The sequence below is a fragment of the Medicago truncatula genome, chromosome 8, assembly GCF_003473485.1.
Source record: "Medicago truncatula cultivar Jemalong A17 chromosome 8, MtrunA17r5.0-ANR, whole genome shotgun sequence".
Classification (NCBI taxonomy): domain Eukaryota; kingdom Viridiplantae; phylum Streptophyta; class Magnoliopsida; order Fabales; family Fabaceae; genus Medicago; species Medicago truncatula.
The window spans coordinates 8,936,165-8,957,120 of NC_053049.1; the positions used below are offsets into that span (position 1 = coordinate 8,936,165).

Consider the following 20,956-nt stretch of genomic DNA (forward strand, 5'->3'; position numbering starts at 1 on the left):
TTCTACAAAAATGACAATTAAAAAGAAACGGAAGGAGTAATAAGACTACACATGCAAGTATGGTCGTCGGATGAGCCAAACAATTGATTAATGTGCCATCCAATTTGAAATGCATACACATATAGCTTATCATCAATAATAAGGGATTTCTTTCAAAATAAAAAAAATCAATGATAAGGGACATTGAGCCTAAGAAGATTCCTTTGGAAAATTAAGTGTGAAGAGTGTATGTGTGGATAGTATTGGCTATGGCTGAGCTGTCAAAATCGATTATTTGGCTCATTTAGAATCGACCCTATCGAGCTTTAAACTTAATTGGACGGGGTCAAACAACTCAGTTAAAAAAGGAGGAAATTGCTCTTTACATTTTAAGAATTGTACGAAATTTCTTGTCATAAAGTAGCGAACTGCAGTTAATTGCCGTTGTGCCAACTACAATTAACTAGCGTTGGTTCAGTTGCACTTAAGTGAGTACGTGGCGGAGCATAATTATGTACTTCAATGCGCAGGAAGCATATCAATTGAAACATTCATTGTGATTGATTTTATAAAAGAGTACTAATTGTCCATACTGTAGTTGACGATAGGAGTGTGCTAATGATTTTTTCACTTTTTAGTCCGATGAATAGTTTCCATTTTGCTTTATCGTAAGTGTAATGATATTTAAATAACCATCGATAACTTTTTTGATAATCTTGTTTTTTTTTTTTTTTTTTTATTGGTCAAAAACAATAAAGAGAAAGAGAGAAAGGAAGAGAGAAAATAAGTACATCATATAAGTATGAAAGAAGAAATTGTCTAAAAATTATCACAAAATGATTGTTTAAATATTATTTCTCTTGATCTAATTGTTATGTACATAGTTTTCATTCTCCTCTCATGTTAGTCTGATGAATAGCAATGAGTCTCATTATGTGCCAATTAATCAATGCTTGTAGTAGGATTAGTGAGAAGTTCTCTCCATCATACCTTGACCACCAAAACATGCCCAAAAAGTTAGAGATTATTTATTCTAGTTAATAAGATTCATTTAAAGATTTCATAATTCTAAGTAGAAGCTCTTTGATATACACAAGTTTTGTTGGTGCATCACGTGTGAACAAGAGACTCAAATTGAGTAAATAGGCGGATGTTGAGAAATATATAAGTGAAGAGACTTATATGTCTTAAGATTATGAGTTACGATGTAGTGTTCAAATTTACATGTATGATTGCTCAATCCAACATGATGAGCCTTGGGTTCTCTCAACGACTCAAAAGTGGTATTAAATAGATGATTGCCTAATCGGTCAAAAAAATTATTTACAAAATTTTAGTAGTATTAAATTGGTCGGTAAATATTGAAATAATTCAATTATTAGATTGATGAAAATAGTGAAACTATAGTTTGACAAAAAAAAAAACTTTAGCAAATAATATCCAACAACCGTGCCATGTTATACGCCTCTTGTTTTTTTTTTTTTTTTTTTTTTTTTTTCTGTTAACCCTCCGATTCTTAAAAAATCATGTCCTAAATTTCTATTAATCTAGAGTTCGGCCAGGTTAATTTTCGTTTCCCTATTTAAAACACATTGCTTCTCTATATCCTTACTTCAGATACAAAAAACCTTTCTATCATGACTAACCATATTTCTCAATGCATAGTGTTCTCTTGCATTACATTCCTTCACCTTCTTTTCATCACAATAGCTCAATCTGATAACTATATCATCCACATGGACAAAGCAGCCATGCCCAAAGTATTCACAACCCACCACACATGGTACCTATCAACTCTTTCCTCAGCATTAGAAAATCCACAACTCACAACATCAAGCAATAATCTCAACTCTCTATTTTCTTCCAAGTTAATTTACACCTACACACATGTCATGAATGGTTTTAGTGCTAATTTATCACCAAAAGAACATGAATCCCTCAAAACTTCACCAGGCTACATTTCATCCATAAAAGATTCACACATGAAACTCGACACAACACATTCACCTCAGTTCCTCGGCCTCAATCCCAACAAAGGCGCTTGGCATGATTCGAACTTTGGCAACGACGTAATTGTTGGTTTAATCGACACCGGAATTTGGCCCGAAAGCGAAAGCTTTAAAGATAATTTAATGTCCGAAATTCCTTCAAAATGGAATGGACAGTGTGAAAATAGCATTCTTTTCAATTCATCTCTTTGCAACAAGAAACTCATTGGTGCCAAATTCTTCAACAAAGGATTGCAATCCAAATATCCAAACATAACCTTAGGTTTAAACTCCACTCGTGATTCACATGGTCATGGGACTCACACTTCATCAACAGCAGCTGGAAACAGAGTTGATGATGCTTCATTTTTTGGTTATGCACCTGGAACAGCTTCAGGAATAGCTTCAAATTCACGTGTAGCTATGTATAAAGCAATATGGGATGTTGGAGTTTTATCATCTGATGTAATAGCCGCAATTGACGCGGCAATATCAGACGGTGTTGATGTTCTTTCACTATCATTTGGTATTAATGACGTGCCTTTGTATGACGATCCTGTTGCCATTGCAACATTTGCAGCTATGGAAAAAGGTGTTTTTGTTTCCACTTCAGCTGGTAATAATGGTCCTGCCCTTGAAACTCTTCACAATGGAACACCTTGGGTCATAACTGTGGCTGCTGGAACTATGGATAGAGAATTTCAAGGGACCCTTACACTTGGAAATGGTAACACAATCACGGGGTTGTCACGTTATATAGGAACATTTTCTTCCAATAACGTTCCAATTGTTTTCATGGGTTTATGTGACAATGTTAAGGAATTGAAAAAAGTGAAAAACAAGATTGTTGTGTGTGAAGACAAGGACGGAGCTAGCCTTTTTTATCAAGTCGATAATTTGGATGAAGCAAAAGTTCTTGGGGCTGTTTTTATTACAAATGTTACAAACATATACTTTTCAGAAAATAGTTTTGCATCCATCATTGTTGATCCAATCAATGGAGAAGTAGTCAAAGCTTACATCAAGAGTTATAACTCTAAAAACTCTACTTCAAAAGCAAGCATGTCTTTCATGAAAACAGTTTTTGGAATTAAACCAGCACCTAGTGTTTCTTCTTATAGTTCAAGAGGGCCTTCAAATAGTTGTCCATATATTTTGAAACCTGACATCACTGCTCCTGGTACAAATATCTTAGCTGCATGGCCCACAAATGTTCCTGTGATGGGTTTGGGGACTCATAAGATCTTCAACAAGTTCAATGTGATAAGTGGAACATCTATGGCATGTCCTCATGTTGCAGGTGTCGCGGCACTTTTGAAAGGAGCACACGGTGATTGGAGCCCTGCCGCGATTCGGTCGGCAATTATGACAACGTCGGACATAATTGATAATACTAAGGAACATATTAAAGACATTGGAAATGATAATAAAGCAGCAACTCCTTTTGCATTGGGAGCTGGTCATGTTAATCCAAATAGAGCACTTGACCCTGGTCTTATTTATGATGTTGGTGTACAAGATTATGTTAATCTTCTTTGTGCACTTAGCTACTCACAAAAAAACATCACTGCCATCACAAGATCTTCTTCGAATGATTGCTCTGAACCTTCTTTGGATCTTAACTACCCTTCTTTTATTGCATTCTTCGATAATGGGAATTCTTCTTCAAGGACAACCCAAGAATTTCATAGAACAATTACCAATGTTGGTGAGGGAGAAACAGTTTATGTTTCTAGCATTACTCAGGTTGAAGGGTTCCATGTCAGTGTTATCCCAAACAAGTTGGTATTCAATGAGAAGAATGAGAAACTAAGCTACAAGTTGAGGATTGAAGTGGCAAGAACGACAAAAATGAAGAAAGTGGCTTTTGGGTATCTAACTTGGATGGATACGAAGCATGTGGTTAGAAGTCCAATTGTGGTCGCAATACTCGGATAGAAATAGTAGATTTTTATATTGTTATTATGATTGTGTATTGTTATGATGTTGGAGTAGCTATTAATTATAATCAAATAAATCAAGTGAAAAAAATGTAATTAATTAAAGAAATATTCGATAAATAATATTAATTTCTCACTTGACTAAATATGTTTAGTTTTTGATATATTATTTAGTAACAGTGATGACTTTTAATCATTTGCATGGATCTTTTATGAAAATCATGTCATAAAATATTTTAGTGGGATAGTTACAGATAGCTCAGCTACAAAGGGATGGTGTTGAGACGTGCAACCATCTTTTTTTCACAGGTCAATTTTCTCATAAGGTGTGGTCCAAACTCAATAGTTGAATAGTCGTTGGTTGTGTTTGTCAGTTTGATGGATCTGTTAACAATGTAAATCCATGAAGATGAAAAGAGACTAGGATTCCAACAGAATAGAATACAGATACAAATCTTAAAAATACAAGCAATAGAAAGGTACATATAAAATATTAAAGCCACAAAAGCATAGCATTAACTCCTTGATTCATCATTCTCTAAAATATATATATTATTTTTTTTGATAACATGAGGGCCGAAGTCAAAAAAAAAAAAAAACGAAATTATAACTTAATCATTTTAGGAATAGTCCCTCCTATAATGTCAGTTAAAAACAAATGTCTAAGTTCATGTAGACATTATTCATGAATGATCAAAGAATCACCTCCATCGCATCCCAAATTTTCAATAGAATCTACACATTTGCCTGCCTCACAATATGAATGATAAATTCTAACCTCCCAATCCATTTCAAGTAACCAAAAAATACGTTGCAATACTCTCAAACCTCCCACACTCCCAACCATTTTATTGCTCCTTAGATAGATATAGATTTGTATTATTATATAAAGAAATTTCATATATGGCATATGATGTCCTGGATATGGATATTGGTTTGGCATATAACGTTTGAAAGTCCCACTAAAATTCAAGAATTTAACCCGGTGTATGTGTAGAGGTTGCTTGCCTATCCGTGTTAGGCTTCAAGACAAAGGGGTGCAGTGTCCGTCGTTGTGCGTAAATTGTGACGCGCCATCCAAATACCTTAACCATGAATTTTTCGATTGTTCTTTTGTTGTGCAGGTTTGGCATCAAAGTGGCCTATGGGAGATGGTACAACATGCGCTTCTCCATAAAGTTACAACTAGAGCTGTCAAAACGGGCTATCCGACCCGTGACGGGCTAGCCCATGTCGGGATCGGGCTTTTTTGGGCCGAACTAAAAAGACCCGGATGATAAATGGGCTCAAATATAGTTGTCCAAGCCCGGCCCTTTACGGGCCACGGGCTTTCGGGCTTGCCAAATTAATAAAAAAAATAATTTTAAAAATAAAAATGACTTAAAATTATTCACACCAGAGTTTTTTATCCTGACATTACGACACTTATCATTAGGCAATGTTAATCATGTGCCATAGTAAACTTCACCATATTGTGAAAATTGTGATACCTTACACTAATTAGATTAAGTAGTAAATTCAATCCAAATGGCAAACTTTGCTTTGTTGTGCACTATCAGCTTTCTCTTTTCAAGCCGTGTTTGCGTTATAAATCTAATATTTAGCCTTCAGTTTTATGATTTTGGAATGACCTTCGCAGTATCACAAAAAAAAGGATAAACATTGGCTTAAGACAAAACAAAACAGTGGAGTGAGTGATTAAAAAAATAGTCGGGCTTTCGGGCTATCCGGAGCTCGGCCAGACTAGCCCGCCACCGACTCAGGCTTATCGAGCTCGGGCTAAAAAGCCTTCGTACTATTCGGGCTCAAATTTTGTTATCCAAGCCCTTCATTTTTTGAGCTTTTTCGGCCCGGCCCATTTTGACAGCTCTAGTTACAACATATGCTTAGTGACATGTTTTTTGTCAACGTGGACTTCACTTCAGATTCTAAAGTTACATATGCTTTCCATCAAGTTGATGTTACGGAGACGGGTTAAATAGTTTCCGCGTGCCAACGACTGTTTACTTATCACTTCGCAAACTTGAAAGCCAAGTTCAATCGGCGTCAAACAAATGAGGTAGCTCATACCTTTGATGGGGTTGCCACATTATTAGTTAGTGGTTAATTAGTCCTACTACCTATTATAATGTACCTGGTTGTATCTAACAAATTATTAATAAAATGCTATAAGCACATTTAAAAAAAAAAGAATTTCATTATTAAAAAACAAATCTTTACGATAGGAAACTTTTTTATTTTATTTTGAGCAATTTACGATAGGAAACTTAATCAATAATTTATTCTTATAATTATTATCTACATAAAAGAATGGTCATATTTTTGGAATGTAACTGTATTTTTTAATTAATAATTACATATTTCTTATGCGTGACAGTTTTGTAACCATTTTAGTATAGCCTATGCTTAGATTTAGTCTATATAAAAGGAAACTCCCCATATATGATGTTGAATTTTCAGTTTTGATCAGCAGAAGGTCTTAAAACTAGTTTGATCTCATGGTTGATCATTTTAATTTTTAATTTCGTACAGATCTATATTTTCCAAAGATGTTCAATTGCATTTAATTTTTTTTACTGAGAGCAACTTAATAATAGTTTTTTTTTATATTGGATCTTAGACAATAAAGTGACTCCATTTTTTTATTGTGCCCTTGTAAAATTAATATCATATATATTAACACACATTGTTTTGATAGCCATAGACATTCAAAACACCTTTCAATCATGGCTTCAAACATTTGTCTTTATTTGTGGTTTTTCTATATTACAAATATTCATTTCATTTTCACATTGGCTCACTTTCATAATTATATAATTCATATGGATTTATCGGCAATGCCAAAAGCATATTCAAACCAGCATAGTTGGTATAAATCCACTCTTTATAGAGTTACTACCACCAACAATAATCTGGAAAGTTCTACCTCTTCTAAGATCATTTATACATACACTAATGTAATGAATGGTTTTAGTGCAAGTCTATCACCTAAAGAGCATGAAGCTCTCAAAACCTCCCATGGCTACATTTCTTCAATACCCGATTTACCTTTGAAGCTTGACACAACATACTCACCTCAATTCCTTGGTCTTAATCCCTACAAAGGGGTGTGGCTAGCTTCTGATTATGGAAAAGATGTCATTGTTGGTGTGATTGATACCGGTGTTTGGCCAGAAAGTGAAAGTTTCAATGATAATGGATTTACTAAAATTCCTTCAAAATGGAAAGGGAAATTATGTCAATTTGAAAATACCAACAATTCATCTTTTTGCAACAAAAAACTCATTGGAGCAAGATTCTTCAACAAAGGGTTCTTGGCGATGAATTCCACCATTGATACAACAACAGTGAACTCTACACGTGACACAGATGGTCATGGAACCCACACTTCAACAACGGTAGCGGGGAATCAGGTTAATGGTGCATCATTCTTCGGTTATGCAAATGGAACAGCAAGAGGAATAGCCCCGTTATCTAGAGTAGCAGTGTACAAGGCATTGTGGCCGGGAACAAATGGAAAAGCACTTTCATCTGACACAATAGCTGCAATTGATGCCGCAATATCAGACGGTGTGGATGTTCTTTCAATATCATTAGGCTTCAACAATGCATCTAATTTGTATGAAGATCCAATTGCAATAGCCACTTTTGCAGCTATGGAAAAAGGTGTTTTTGTGTCTACTTCAGCAGGTAATAATGGACCTTCCTTTAACACTCTTCACAATGGAATACCATGGGTGATAACTGTTGCTGCTAGTACTTTAGATCGTGAATTTTTTGGGAATCTTACACTTGGTAATGGAGTCTCACTCACCGGCTTCTCTTCCTATATAGGAAACTTCTCTGCTAGTAATATTCCCATTGTTTTCAAAGGTATGTGTGACAATTTTACAGAACTAATCAGAGTGAAGAGCGAGATTGTGGTTTGTGAAGACAAGAATGAAAGTCTTTCTAATCAAATTTATAATGTGGTTAAAGCAGAAGTTGTAGGAGCTATTTTTATATCAAACACAACACAAGATGATCTATCAGAAGACTTACGGTACCTGCTTCCATCCATCATTATTAACCAGAAAAATGGAGAAATGGTCAAAGATTACATACATAGTAACTTTAACTCTAGTTCAATAGAAAAAATGTCTTTCAAGATTACATCTTTTGGTGCTAAACCAGTACCTAGGGTGGATTTTTATAGTTCTAGAGGGCCATCAAAGAGTTGTCCATATGTGTTGAAACCTGACATTACAGCTCCCGGTACGTCAATCTTAGCTGCATGGCCTCCAAATGTTCCTGTGTTGGATTTTGGGTCTCATAAAGTCGTCAACAAGTTCAATTTTTTAACTGGAACATCTATGTCATGTCCTCATGTTGCCGGTGTAGGAGCACTTTTGAAAGGAGCACATGCTGATTGGAGCCCGACAGCTATTAGGTCGGCAATGATGACAACATCAGACATATTTGATAACACTAAGGAACTTATCAAAGACATTGGAAAAGATAACATAGCAGCAACACCTTTTGCATTGGGAGCTGGTCATATCAACCCTAATAAAGCACTTGACCCTGGTCTTGTTTATGATATTGGTGTACAAGATTATGTTAATTTTCTTTGTGCACTTAACTTCACACAAAAACACATTACTGCCATAACAAGATCATCATCCAATGATTGTTCTAATCCTTCCTTGCATCTCAACTACCCTTCTTTTATTGCTTTTTTCAACGCTGGAAATTCTTCTCCAAGGACAGCCCAAGAATTTCACAGGACAGTTACCAATGTTGGTGAAGGACAAACGGTTTATGTTGCTAGCATTACTCCAATTGAAGGCTTCAATGTCGGTGTTATTCCAAATAGGTTGGTGTTCAATGAGAAGAATGAGAAGCTAAGCTACAGGTTGAGGATTGAACACCGACGAATGACACAGAAGAATGAATTATCTTTTGGATATCTCACTTGGAAGAATGGGAAGCATGTGGTGAGGAGCCCTATTGTGGTAACAACGCCCAATTTTAATTTAATAGAAAATTAGCTCTTGTTACATTTTGGTATTGAAATTTTATAAAAATATAGGTAACCTTTATAACTATTTAATCTAGACAGTAACTTTTAATAGAAATGTTGTCCTGATCCCAAAATTACAAGTCCATTTCAGGTTGGTTTTTTTTTCAAAAGGCAAGAAGATTATAATGTGATGCTGAGTACAATATATGACATTTGAACTTTAATATTAGTATATGATTGAACTTTCTTACTGGTGAATTCTGTTTAAGGTATTGACTAATTAGATGATTTTTTACAGTAAGCTTCTATAGTGTAGTTTTATTTTACCTAAAATTGGTTTTCTGTCATCATTGTTATACTATACCTTCACTATGTGATGAGTAATGAAGAAACTAACTAAGTTAATGTGCATATTGTTTTAGTATCAATATTTAATGGGCATATCGTTTACCACTAATTGGAAAAGTTGAATTACAAATTAAAAATAGAGAAAGTACAAATGAAATTGATGAAACTGTAGATGAAAGAAAACCATATTTTCTTTGCAAATACATTCCATTCAAGCTCTTCATCTCTGCATCTTCAATAACATAAACTCATTTAATTATAATTAGTCTCAGTATTTGAAGATTTAAAGGTTTTAGTCAAAGCTCAGCTCTTATTTACTATACATAATACAGCTTTCTCTACTGCTTAGCTTATCCACTATATATGATATTGATGCTAAACTGAGCCAAAGTCTAATATGGTTTTAGTGTCCAGAAAGGGAAAAAAATTGTTCAAACAATTTCATATTCACTTGGTGGCATTTATCCATAAGAAAATGATAACAAGGCAAACAGAATAGAGCGCTTAGATAATTTATTGGTATTGATATCAAAGAATCGACAATAATCAATCAAAGTTGACCACTTACAAAACTGGAAGGAGAACTTCCGGATCTTGATTCGAAGAAGCTGATCTTGGAAGTAATTTCATCCTTTTCTCATCAGAGTAACACTGAAAAAGTTCCTTTGTCTCTTGCGGTGCCTCCGATATGCTAAGCTTAAACCTCCGCCGACTGCAAAAACATATGCTGTAAGATTGTTTCTGTTTAGAAGACATTTCTAATTTCTTTGTTTGTTTCACACAATATTAAAAAACACAAATCTTCTCATGTCTATAAGAAATACTTGGAAACAAGCACTTTTCATTTAGGCTACATTTAGGCTTCATTTACTCTTCTTTATGTTGCTAATTTGGGTATGAAGGTTGAAACATCAGCTAACCTGGTTGGACTTCAAATAATTCCTTAGTCCTAAATGATCAATTTAAAAGAGGGGAACCTCACTTTAAGTAAATATTTAATCAAAACCCTAAGTTTACCCCTAAAACCACTCTTATGGCCATTTTAGGCTTCTATTAGTGCACAAGTTGCATAATTGGGTAATATATGGATGATAGAAATCAAATTCAAAAATTAGACTTGATTGAGCATTTGAAACCTGTCCTAATTTCAAGAAATATAGAAAGTGAACACCAAGTTTAAATATGCAAATCAGCCTCGGTTTTATAGGTGGCCAGCTTGAACAAACAAACTTGGACTCCTCTTAAATTTAGTAGCAGGATTTCATCATGTGATTAAAACTTGACGGATTTGGTTAGAGTTCAAAACCTAACTGTTGTGAATTCGAACTCAAAATCACACCAATAAAACTATGATGCGTGGAGCAAGGAACGTAGTAACCAATATCAAAGTAACCACAAGCAACAACAACAATAACAAACCTAGATTTAATCTAGGAATCAAGTGAAAAAAAAAAAAAACAAAACCACAAACAAAAGATAAAGAGAGAAAAGAAACAAACACACCGATAAATGTTTACCCAGTTCGGTCCAACTTGACCTAATATGGGGGAGAGATTTATCTCTCCGATGCACTATCAATGAGTTCTTACAAAGAGATATAAAAGGGTTATAAGAAATTAACTTCAACAAACTCATAAAGAACAAACCCTAATTTCTACCTTTTTCCCAATCTCACCAATGAACAAGACACTCAATGATTTTCACTCACCCAAGGTGTTTACAAATGTTTCCCATGTTTCTCTCTCTTGAAGCCTCTCTCAAAACATAAAGAATGAAGTCTTTCATAGTTCTCACATCCCGAGAAATTGTGCCCCGATTTTCCCTTTCTTACAGTACTATATGAACTTTATAAGCAAAAAACCGTGCCGCGACATTTCCTCATTGTGCCCCGATTTTTTAGCGAATTAAAAGTTGTAAAAACTCAGCCAAAATCGTACCACGCTTTTGGCAGCACTTCATCCATCAATTTTGAGTTAATATTTTGTGGAACTGATATTAAAAGAGAGAAAAAAATATTCAAAAAGTGTAATTGAATAGTAACTTTGTGCACACAAACATTATTGAATATAAAGCAGATCAACAAAGGAAATGAGTCACTTTTGAACCCCGTTTCAACATATAATAACACACTAAGAAGAAACCACTTAAAAGAGGTTACCTCCTCTGCACATATTCAGCACCCTTGGTGAAACGCCAGATGCAGATCCCGAGAAAAATCCGCAGGAATACCTAACGAATTATCTAAGGATATACTAAACCTAAGGATTTTGCACGGGAACGAACTATTTACTGCGAATACTTAACGCATGTAAATCCTCCGGAACAAATCAAAAATAGTTCTAGGTTTCTTCTGCAGGAAAAACCTAAGCAGAAGTAACATTTACCTGCGGATTTATGCATTGACAATATCCCCAGGAAATATCATCTTTGTATGAAAACCGCAGGAAAATCCTCAGCAACTCCTGAGGATATTATTCCGCAGGAAACACAGAAATTTCTAGCAGTGCCAATCATTTTCTAGCCAGATATTTTCTGCAAAAACTAGAGGTTATGAGTGAAATTAGCTCAAAAATCGGGACTTGTGGTGAGTTTTTACTGAAAAATGTTTTAACATAAAAGAACATCATATAGAATTAAAGAATCAATAAACACAATAGTGCCTCTAAACAAAGAAGATGCTGATTTTCCATTAGGTAATGCAACATGGATTGGCTTAATCAGGCATAAATGTGATGAGAACAATGTTTGAAGCAGTAACCATATTTGAAGTGTTCATAGAATTGACATTAGGTGTAGCAGATGGCAACAAGGCAAACAAACTTTGAATTTGATCCTTGTTTAGGCTAAAAATTAAAGAACGCTTGCAACGTTGGAATCACACTCAGGTTGAGGATCAGCAGTTTGCAACATTATGCACCGAATTCTTGGATTCCATGCTTCAGAAAGCATGTTTCAATAGTGTGATTTGTTCGATTGAAACGAGTGCATAATCAAGCATGACCTTGTTTGTTTGGTGGAGTTGAATTTGAAAGGAGCCTTGTCATTGCCTTGTAATGGGATTCAGAGAGCAGTGGGAGTACGAATAACACCAACATGCAATTGATGTTCTTGCTGAAGAATCATTGAAAAAACCTTATCCAAACTAGGGTGAGGATTAATCTGCTGGTAATTTAAGAGGGGCTATTTGAAAATTTAAACCTCTTATCGGAACAATCCCAACGACAAATCTTGATTAAACCATTAATTAAAAATTAAACACACACTTAAATACTATATTCATGTGTCACTATTAGGATTTTACATATACGGGGAATGTGTGCTCCTCTTCTGTTTATAGAGAGTGAGCCACCAAAACCATATTGATTCTTATTTTCGCTATGGTCCAATAGTTATGTCATAGAAGGCCAATAATATTTGTATTTGATTAAACTCTTTTAATTTAATATGAAATATCAATTAAATTAAAGCATATTTAAATAAATATCAACCCTCGTTTATTTAATTAAATCATATTTAATTTAATATTCATTTCGATGTTAGTACAATATGTATATGATCATGTAAATTCTCGTAACATTGACAATAATATTAAATTTTATATTTAATATTATAAAAAGTGAACAATATCTAGCTGCTACCCAAGTGGCGAGAATGTCATGTGATCTGATTAAATCTTTTTGTGATAATAATCATGCGTATAATTACTCTTTTTTGCCCTCATGTCTATATTGATCACAAGACATAGACCGTGTTACCCTTGTCTAGGTCAATATTGAGACTATAAACATGTCTCCTTTTATATAGGAGGGGAAAATTTCATCTAAGTCACTCAACATGATTTATGGAGTACCCATCAGTCGACTTTATAATCATCTTTTTATGGACAACGTTTGAACAAAAATAAAGTGCTCGACTCAACATGATATGAGTGAATATATAACTTACTCCTAATATTTATACATTAAGTTCGTTCTTGTTCATGGTGGTGTGGTCTAGCTCGCAGATGTGGTTCAGTTTCAGCTAATGGGCATTTTGGCTTCTAGAGGTGTTGCTTTGTTATTCGATTCATGGTGGAAACCAGGGACGGAGCCACCCCCCAGCTAGCCTAGGCACTAGCCCAGACTCAGCTTCTACTTCCTTTGTAGCAAGTCCAGCCATTACTAGAACCTATCACTTTTTCTGCGGATTTACCTGCGGATATTGGTGTAAATTCCGCAGGAAACGCCTGCGGATTTTGCCAAGGATTTAGGTTCCCAGGTAAATGTAATACCTTCGTAAATAATTGTTTCCTTAGGATTTTAGGATCCTTAGGAAATGTGCAATTATCCACAGGAAGGAAGTAACATTATATAGGAAGTCTACAAAATTATCAGCAGGAAATGTGCAATTTTTGCCTAGGCTCTATAAAATTCCTAGCTCCGCCACTGGTGGAATCTAAAGGAGTTTATGAATAGGTGAGTGTCTGGTGTTTACTTAGTTCTTGTTTCTGGGAAGAAAAGTAGAGTTGCTGGTATATTGTGGGTTTATGAACAGTTTTTGTGGAGGTATTTGGGAGAGCTATTGGTATTGTGTGGAGCTGTTTCCCTGCTAGTTTTGGATTTTCATCATTTTCTGCTTGCGGTAACATCTGATATGAGTCCACCTCTACCGCCAGCTCTTAGATTGTTTTCGATTTTGGGTTGTTTGTGAGTTGGGCCCTTTTATGATCTGGTTCTGTTTGCAGCTCCATATGTGCTTGCCTTTGGGATTTGTATTATGAATTTTGGTGGACCGGTCACTTTTGTTACGAGATCATGAGTTATGGTGTCTTCTCTGGTGGACCGAAAGTTAATGGGTGTCTTATTAATTTATTTTTCATTTACATGGGCGCTTAAAATAAAAGTTAAATTGAATAAAGTAAGATAATTTAAATCCATGTGAGCTTAGCTAAGTTGGTAGGAATATTGCATATTATATGCAGGAGCTGGGGTTCGAACCTCGGACACTCCACTTCTCCACAATTAAAATTGTGTGAGCTCTAACCACCAGACTATTTGACAAAAAAAAAAAGTAAGATAATTTAATTTTAAAAAACGAACGGTATCACAATTCATTCTACACGATTCTATTCTATTACACCAGTTCGGAAAGAGATCCTCTCCAGTGTAGTTGTTGTCCAATGAAATCTCAACCCCATGTTTTCCTTGTAATAAGTACAATTCTAATCATTAAAAAGAAATGAAGGGTGTGGATGTGCACTAGACCTCCTCCGGTAAAAACTTCACAGGAGAGAATATCATCCCCACCAAGTCAAATACTACCTCTAAAATTGGTGTACAGTTCATTAAATTACTAGTTATTTTTTACCAAAAAAAAAAAAGAGTAAAAAATATTTTATTTGAATTTTTTTGTGGTGATCAGGGTTTGAACCTTAAACTTTGCATAACCAACTGAGTTAAGCTCACGATGATCTTGGACGTTATTTTAATTCAACTAAATAAGCTTAAAAATAAAATTTAATAAAACTATTATTAAAGTAATTGTTTGAGAAAATAAAGCACCTAATTATGATATAAAAAATAAAGTAGAAGGGAATCAAAACTAATTTTTCATTCGAAATAAACTATGAAAGGATAAATAAATAAAAACGCCCCAAGTTTTTTTTTTTTTAAGAAAAAGAAGAAAAATAAAGCACATAAGTTTTGATTAAATGTATGTTAGAAAAATAAAGCACATGAATTTATGAAAGGAAAAATACAAAAATATAAGAGTGCTAGTTTGGTGTCGGTGGAGACACAAAGTGGAAGTCCAATTTTGTCAATATGTGATGTTCATTGGACACCTCTTTTTAGTGGTTTTTATAAGTTTAATGTTGATGCAGCAGGTCTGATAGAAGGTGATAAGTGGGGTATTGGTGTTGTGGTGAGAGATAATGAAGGTGTTGTCGTTGGTGTTAGTTTCTAGCAAGTCTTTTCATTACCGGATTTAAAGGTTGCAGAAGCTTTAGCTATACGGAAGAGTTTGGAATTTGCAAAAGACATGTCTTTTCTGAATCTTATAGCAGAATCAAATGCTTCTGATGTGGTTTTAGCGTTGAATGCTCACCAACAATCTCCCAACTATGTTGACTCTATTCTTCAAGATTGTATTAGTTTAAAGGGTAGTTTTCGTAGTTTAAATTTTGTACATGTTAGGCGTGAAGCCAACCAAACATCTCATTATTAAGCTAAATATGCTCTTAAGAATTTAGATTGCATAAGGATCGTATAAACTCCGCCTTGTATTTCTATAGTCTTGATATTTGATTTATTGTTAGACTTTCGTTAATGAAATTGTATTTAACGTAAAAAAAAAATACAAAAACATAAAGCACATAAGAAGAAAAATATTACATGTATGTTAGAAAAATCTAAAAGCATGTATTGGATAAAATGACCAAATTGTTTTAAGAAGTTAAAATGAAATTAAAAACCAAAAGGTCAAAAAACTTCTCAGCACAAGACGTGCCAGGAAAAAAGGCTAAATCAAAGTGTTACAAAGTTTAAGCGATGAAAGCCACCAAAGATACCCAACTGATCTGATATGAGACCTGGAGCAACCGTAAGATACCCTAGCTAATGAGAAACCAAAGATCAAATAATTTCGAAAAATTGTAGTGTAAGAACAAATGGTTAATATAAGAGAATAATATAAGACAAACAAATATTTCAAATAAAACACGATAAAAAATACTAGTCTTGTATTAGTTTTGCTAAAGCTAGATAAAAATGACAAATATTAATATTTGATATAGTTAAACATGACCTTAATTAACTATCTTCGTCAGTTTAGATCAGTTAACAAGGACATTGCATAATATACATAACGGTCGGAGTTTTAACTTATATTCCTCACTAATTGATTATAAAAGATAAATTTTTAATCATTAAATTACTTGAAAAAAAAAATGAAAATGTACCTTAAAAATGGGAGGCACCCTAAGATATTTTCACATCTTCAAACCATTAGACTTACTCTGAAAATAAAGTCCTTGATTATCAGGGGCTTATAGTCACACACCTGACCCTCCCACATACAACTTCAATTTTTATTTTTTATGATTAAAAATTGAATACGGTAACCCTTAAAATTTGCAGCACTCTCGTACATATACAAAAATTTGCAACACTCGCATACATATACATAGGAGTGGGCATGATTTGGTTCCGGATAAAAATTGAATTGAACTGAACCCGCTAATATATATTGAGGATTAATTATTTGTGCTAAATTTCATTGACAAGTTCAATGTTTTTTTTCTCAAGTAGTTTAGTGGCTAGAACTCACACAATTTAATTGTGGAGAAGTGGGGTGACTGAGTTCAAACCCCGACCCCTGCATATAATATGTAATATCCTTACCAAATGAGGTAAGTTAACGGGGATAAGTTCAATATTTTTTTATTTGCCATATTAGAACGAAGTTTCCACCACCACATTAACTTTTTTTTTTTCTTTTTCATTTTTTTACAAATTGGCGGAGAACTTATAAGACACATAATAAGATGGGTTATCCTCTTATAAACGGAACACAAGTTCAATATTTGTTGTCAAACCACAATCATCACAATATAAATGTTCAATGTTAATGTTAATTATTAATAATCCACAAGTCCTAATTCAATTGATAAAATGTCAAAATTGTTAAGCCGGATGTTATGACCGAGGTTTGAATCCTGGTACCTTCACTTGTGTGTGTGAATTTACAATGACTTTGCCATTTCGTCTATCTACAAAAAAAAATGTTAATTATTAATAAAACTAAAATATTAAACAATAATTTTTAGGATTTGAAAATCAAATTAGCTTTTCATAAAAGTTAAATTTTTTTAAGGAACAAAAGTTAAATTTATCATTGAAGTTTTTCCCCAAAATAAAATGATGCCAAAAAACTAAATACTTAAAAGGTATTAATTAAACTTTCCTAAATGTACGCATTTAATACTTGTCAACGAAAGATATAATATTCTTTAAAAAAAAAAGGAAAGATATAATATTATTTTAAGTATTTGTTATGATAATAACGAATATGTTGCTGAGAATCTTAAAAGAAATCAATGTTTTAAATTTATAATCATGTATTTACTTTTTTTTTCCTTTTTTTTTGGCTTTCTCTTTATTTACTCTATTTGTATTAATTGTATAATAAAGATATTTCATAATATTAAAAAACAAATCTTTACGAAGAGGAAACCTAATGAACATTTTATTCTTACAATTATTATCTGCATATATGAAAAACTCAAGGCTTCCCCAACTTCCACGGGATAGACAACAGCAAAACTCATGTCTTTGCCAACACGAAAGCACCTTTAACATTTCTTTGATCGATTTGTTCAAAAAAAAAAAAAAAATTTCTTTGATTGATAACTCTTATTCATCATCCAATTATTTAAAGTCATGCATATTAGAATTTACCTAAAAAAAGATTTTTTTTTATTTATTACTTTCTTTTTAGGGCTATTACTTACTTTTTATACTTAATAGCTTCGTAATATTATTATATAAAAGACACCTTAATTTTTTTAATTTTTTTATATAAACGACAGCTCACTATTATGGTGTTGAATTCCCTTAAAAAATAATTATGGTGTTGAATTTTCAGTTTTGGTATAAATCTATATTTTCCAAAGATGTCAACATATTATGCATTCCAAATTGTTGACTGCGGAATATATAACTTATTGTGGTGCTCTTATAAAAATATCATAACCCGACACACTTTGTTTTGATAGCCATCCACATTGAAACACATTTCAAATCATGGCTTCCAATATTTGTGTCTATTTGTTGTTCTCTTATATTACAAGCATTCACTTAATTTTAACATTCGTTCACTCGGATAATTATATCATTCACATGGATTTATCAGCTATGCCAAAAGTATTTTCAAACAAAAATAGTTGGTATGAATCCACTCTCTCTCAAGTTACTACCAACAATCTCAATAATCCTACATTTTCTAAGATCATTTATACATACAACAATGTTATAAATGGTTTTAGTGCTAATCTATCACCTGAAGAGCATGAAGCTCTCAAAACTTCCCCAGGGTACATTTCTTCAATGCCTGATTTACCCTTGAAGCTTGACACAACTCACTCACCACAATTCCTTGGCCTTAATTCATACAAAGGGGCATGGCCAGCTTCTGATTATGGCAAAGATGTCATTGTTGGTATGATTGATACCGGTGTTTGGCCAGAAAGTGAAAGTTTCAAAGATAATGACATGCCTCAAATTCCTTCAAAATGGAAAGGGCAATTATGTCAATTTGAAAATACCAACAATTCATCTTTTTGCAACAAGAAACTCATTGGAGCTAGATTCTTCAACAAAGGGTTTTTGGCAAAATATCCAAATCTAACTAACACAATTTTGAACTCCACACGTGACACAAATGGTCATGGGACACACACTTCAACAACAGCAGCTGGGAATCAAGTTGATGGTGCATCATTCTTTGGTTATGCAAACGGAACAGCAAGAGGAATAGCTACATTGTCTAGAGTAGCTATGTACAAGACTGCGTGGGGCAAAGATGGACATGCAGTGTCATCTGATATAATAGCCGCAGTTGATGCCTCAATATCGGACGGTGTTGATGTTCTTTCAATATCACTAGGTTTGAACAATGTATCTTTGTATGAAGATCCAGTCGCAATTGCCACTTTTTCAGCTATGGAAAGGGGTGTTGTTGTGTCTACTTCAGCAGGTAATGATGGACCTTCCTTTAAAACTCTTCACAATGGAATACCATGGGTAATAACCGTTGCTGCAAGTACTTTGGATCGTGAGTTTCGTGGGAATCTTACACTTGGTAATGGAGTCTCACTCTCTGGCTTATCTTTTTATCTAGGAAACTTCTCTGCTAGTAATATTCCAATTGTTTTCATGGGTAAGTGTGACAATATTACACAACTAATCAAAGTGAAAAGTAAGATTGTTGTCTGTGAAGACAAGAATGGAACTCTTTTTGATCAAGTTTCTAATTTGCTTACAGTAATAGTTGTAGGAGCTGTTATTATATCAAACACTTCACAAAATAATCTATCACAACTTTTAGGGTTCCAGCTTCCATACATCATTATTAACCAAACCAATGGAGAAATTATCAAAGATTACATACAAAGTAACTCTAACTCCAGTTCAATAGAAAAAATTTCTTTCAAGATAACATCTTTTGGTGCTAAACCAGCTCCTAGCGTGGATTTTTATAGTTCAAGAGGTCCTTCTGAAAGTTGCCCAAATGTTTTGAAACCTGACATTACAGGTCCTGGTACATCAATCTTAGCTGCATGGCCTACAAATATTCCTGTGTTGGAGTTTGGGTCACGTAAAGTCTTCAACAAGTTCAATTTTTTAAGTGGAACATCTATGTCATCTCCTCATGTTGCTGGTGTAGGAGCACTTTTGAAAGCTGCACATGTTGATTGGAGCCCTGCAGCTATTAGGTCAGCAATGATGACAACATCAGACATATTTGATAATACTAAGGAACTCATAAAAGACATTGGAAAAGGTAACAACGTAGCAACACCTTTTGCACAAGGAGCTGGTCATATCAACCCCAACAAAGCACTTAACCCTGGACTTGTTTATGATGTTGGTGTACAAGATTATGTCAATCTTCTTTGTGCACTCAACTTCACACAAAAAAACATCACTATCATTACAAGATCTTCTACTAATGATTGTTCTAAACCTTCGTTGGATCTCAATTACCCTTCTTTTATTGCTTTCTTCAATGCTGCAAATTCTTCTTCAAGGACCACCCAAGAATTTCATAGAACAATTACCAATGTTGGTCAAGGAAAATCGATTTATGTTGCTCACATTACTCGAATCGAAGGGTTCCATGTTAGAGTTATCCCAAATAAGTTGGTGTTCAATAAGAAAAACGAGAAATTAAGCTACAAGTTGAGGATTGAAGATGCAAGAGTGGCACAAAAGAATGAAGTTTCTTTTGGATATCTCACTTGGCAGGATGGGAAGCATGTGGTAAGGAGCCCTATTGTTGTAACAACCCCCAATTTCAATTTGTAGATCAATATATCAAATCAAAATCAATAGAATAAAACAACTTGAATAAAAAAAATAGTGCTTATTACAATTTGCTATTGCAATGATACTTATAACCATCATCACTTAAACTTGACATGCTTTTTATTTTTGTTTAACATTTGAAATGTTATAAAAATATTGGTAACAATTATAACTATTTAATTTATGAAGTAACTTTTAATAGAAATTTTGTTACGACCTAAGCTTACAAGTGCAATTAAGGGTAGATTTTCCTTAACTTCTGAGTTAAAAAGTACAAAAATAATAGGGTTATCTGCAAATTTCCCATGTTCCTTCCTTCCATCCCTTGTCTGCACAAATTCCATTCTTGGTACTTTGCTGGGATATCTTGTTGTACCAGCCTTTTCCTGCATATTCTCTTTGTTAATGTTCATTTTTTTGTAGTGAGCGCAAAAATCAGGAATTCAATTCTTGCTAAAATATAGTTTTGCACACTAGGCAAAAACTATGAGTGGAGTTAAGGTTGTTTTTGCATGCTTCAACTCCAGAAACACACTCCTCCTCTAAAAGCATGTATGGATAAAATAACAAATAATACAAGACAAACAAATATTTCAATTAAACGTGATATTTTTTTTAGTTCTGCATCTTTTGCTA

At 33.8% G+C, this 20,956-nt stretch overlaps 3 protein-coding genes across 3 annotated transcripts; all 3 read left to right on the forward strand.

The window, feature by feature from the left end:
• The first annotated feature begins 1,543 nt into the window (after nucleotides 1–1,543).
• LOC25500620 (subtilisin-like protease SBT3) lies at nucleotides 1,544–3,983 on the forward strand. The gene has a single exon (XM_013589096.3). It carries the CDS (start codon nucleotides 1,617–1,619, stop codon nucleotides 3,903–3,905), a length of 2,289 nt encoding a protein of 762 aa, XP_013444550.1. The 5' UTR covers nucleotides 1,544–1,616; the 3' UTR covers nucleotides 3,906–3,983.
• Nucleotides 3,984–6,633: 2,650 nt separating this feature from the next.
• Nucleotides 6,634–9,141, forward strand: LOC25500621 (subtilisin-like protease SBT3). Its single transcript, XM_013589097.3, has one exon. It carries the CDS (start codon nucleotides 6,634–6,636, stop codon nucleotides 8,935–8,937), a length of 2,304 nt encoding a protein of 767 aa, XP_013444551.1. The 3' UTR covers nucleotides 8,938–9,141.
• An 8,896-nt stretch (nucleotides 9,142–18,037) lies between these two features.
• On the forward strand, nucleotides 18,038–20,320 carry LOC25500623 (subtilisin-like protease SBT1.9). Its single transcript, XM_013589099.2, has one exon. The coding sequence runs from the start codon at nucleotides 18,038–18,040 to the stop codon at nucleotides 20,318–20,320; it is 2,283 nt and encodes a 760-aa protein (XP_013444553.2).
• Nucleotides 20,321–20,956: the final 636 nt, after the last annotated feature.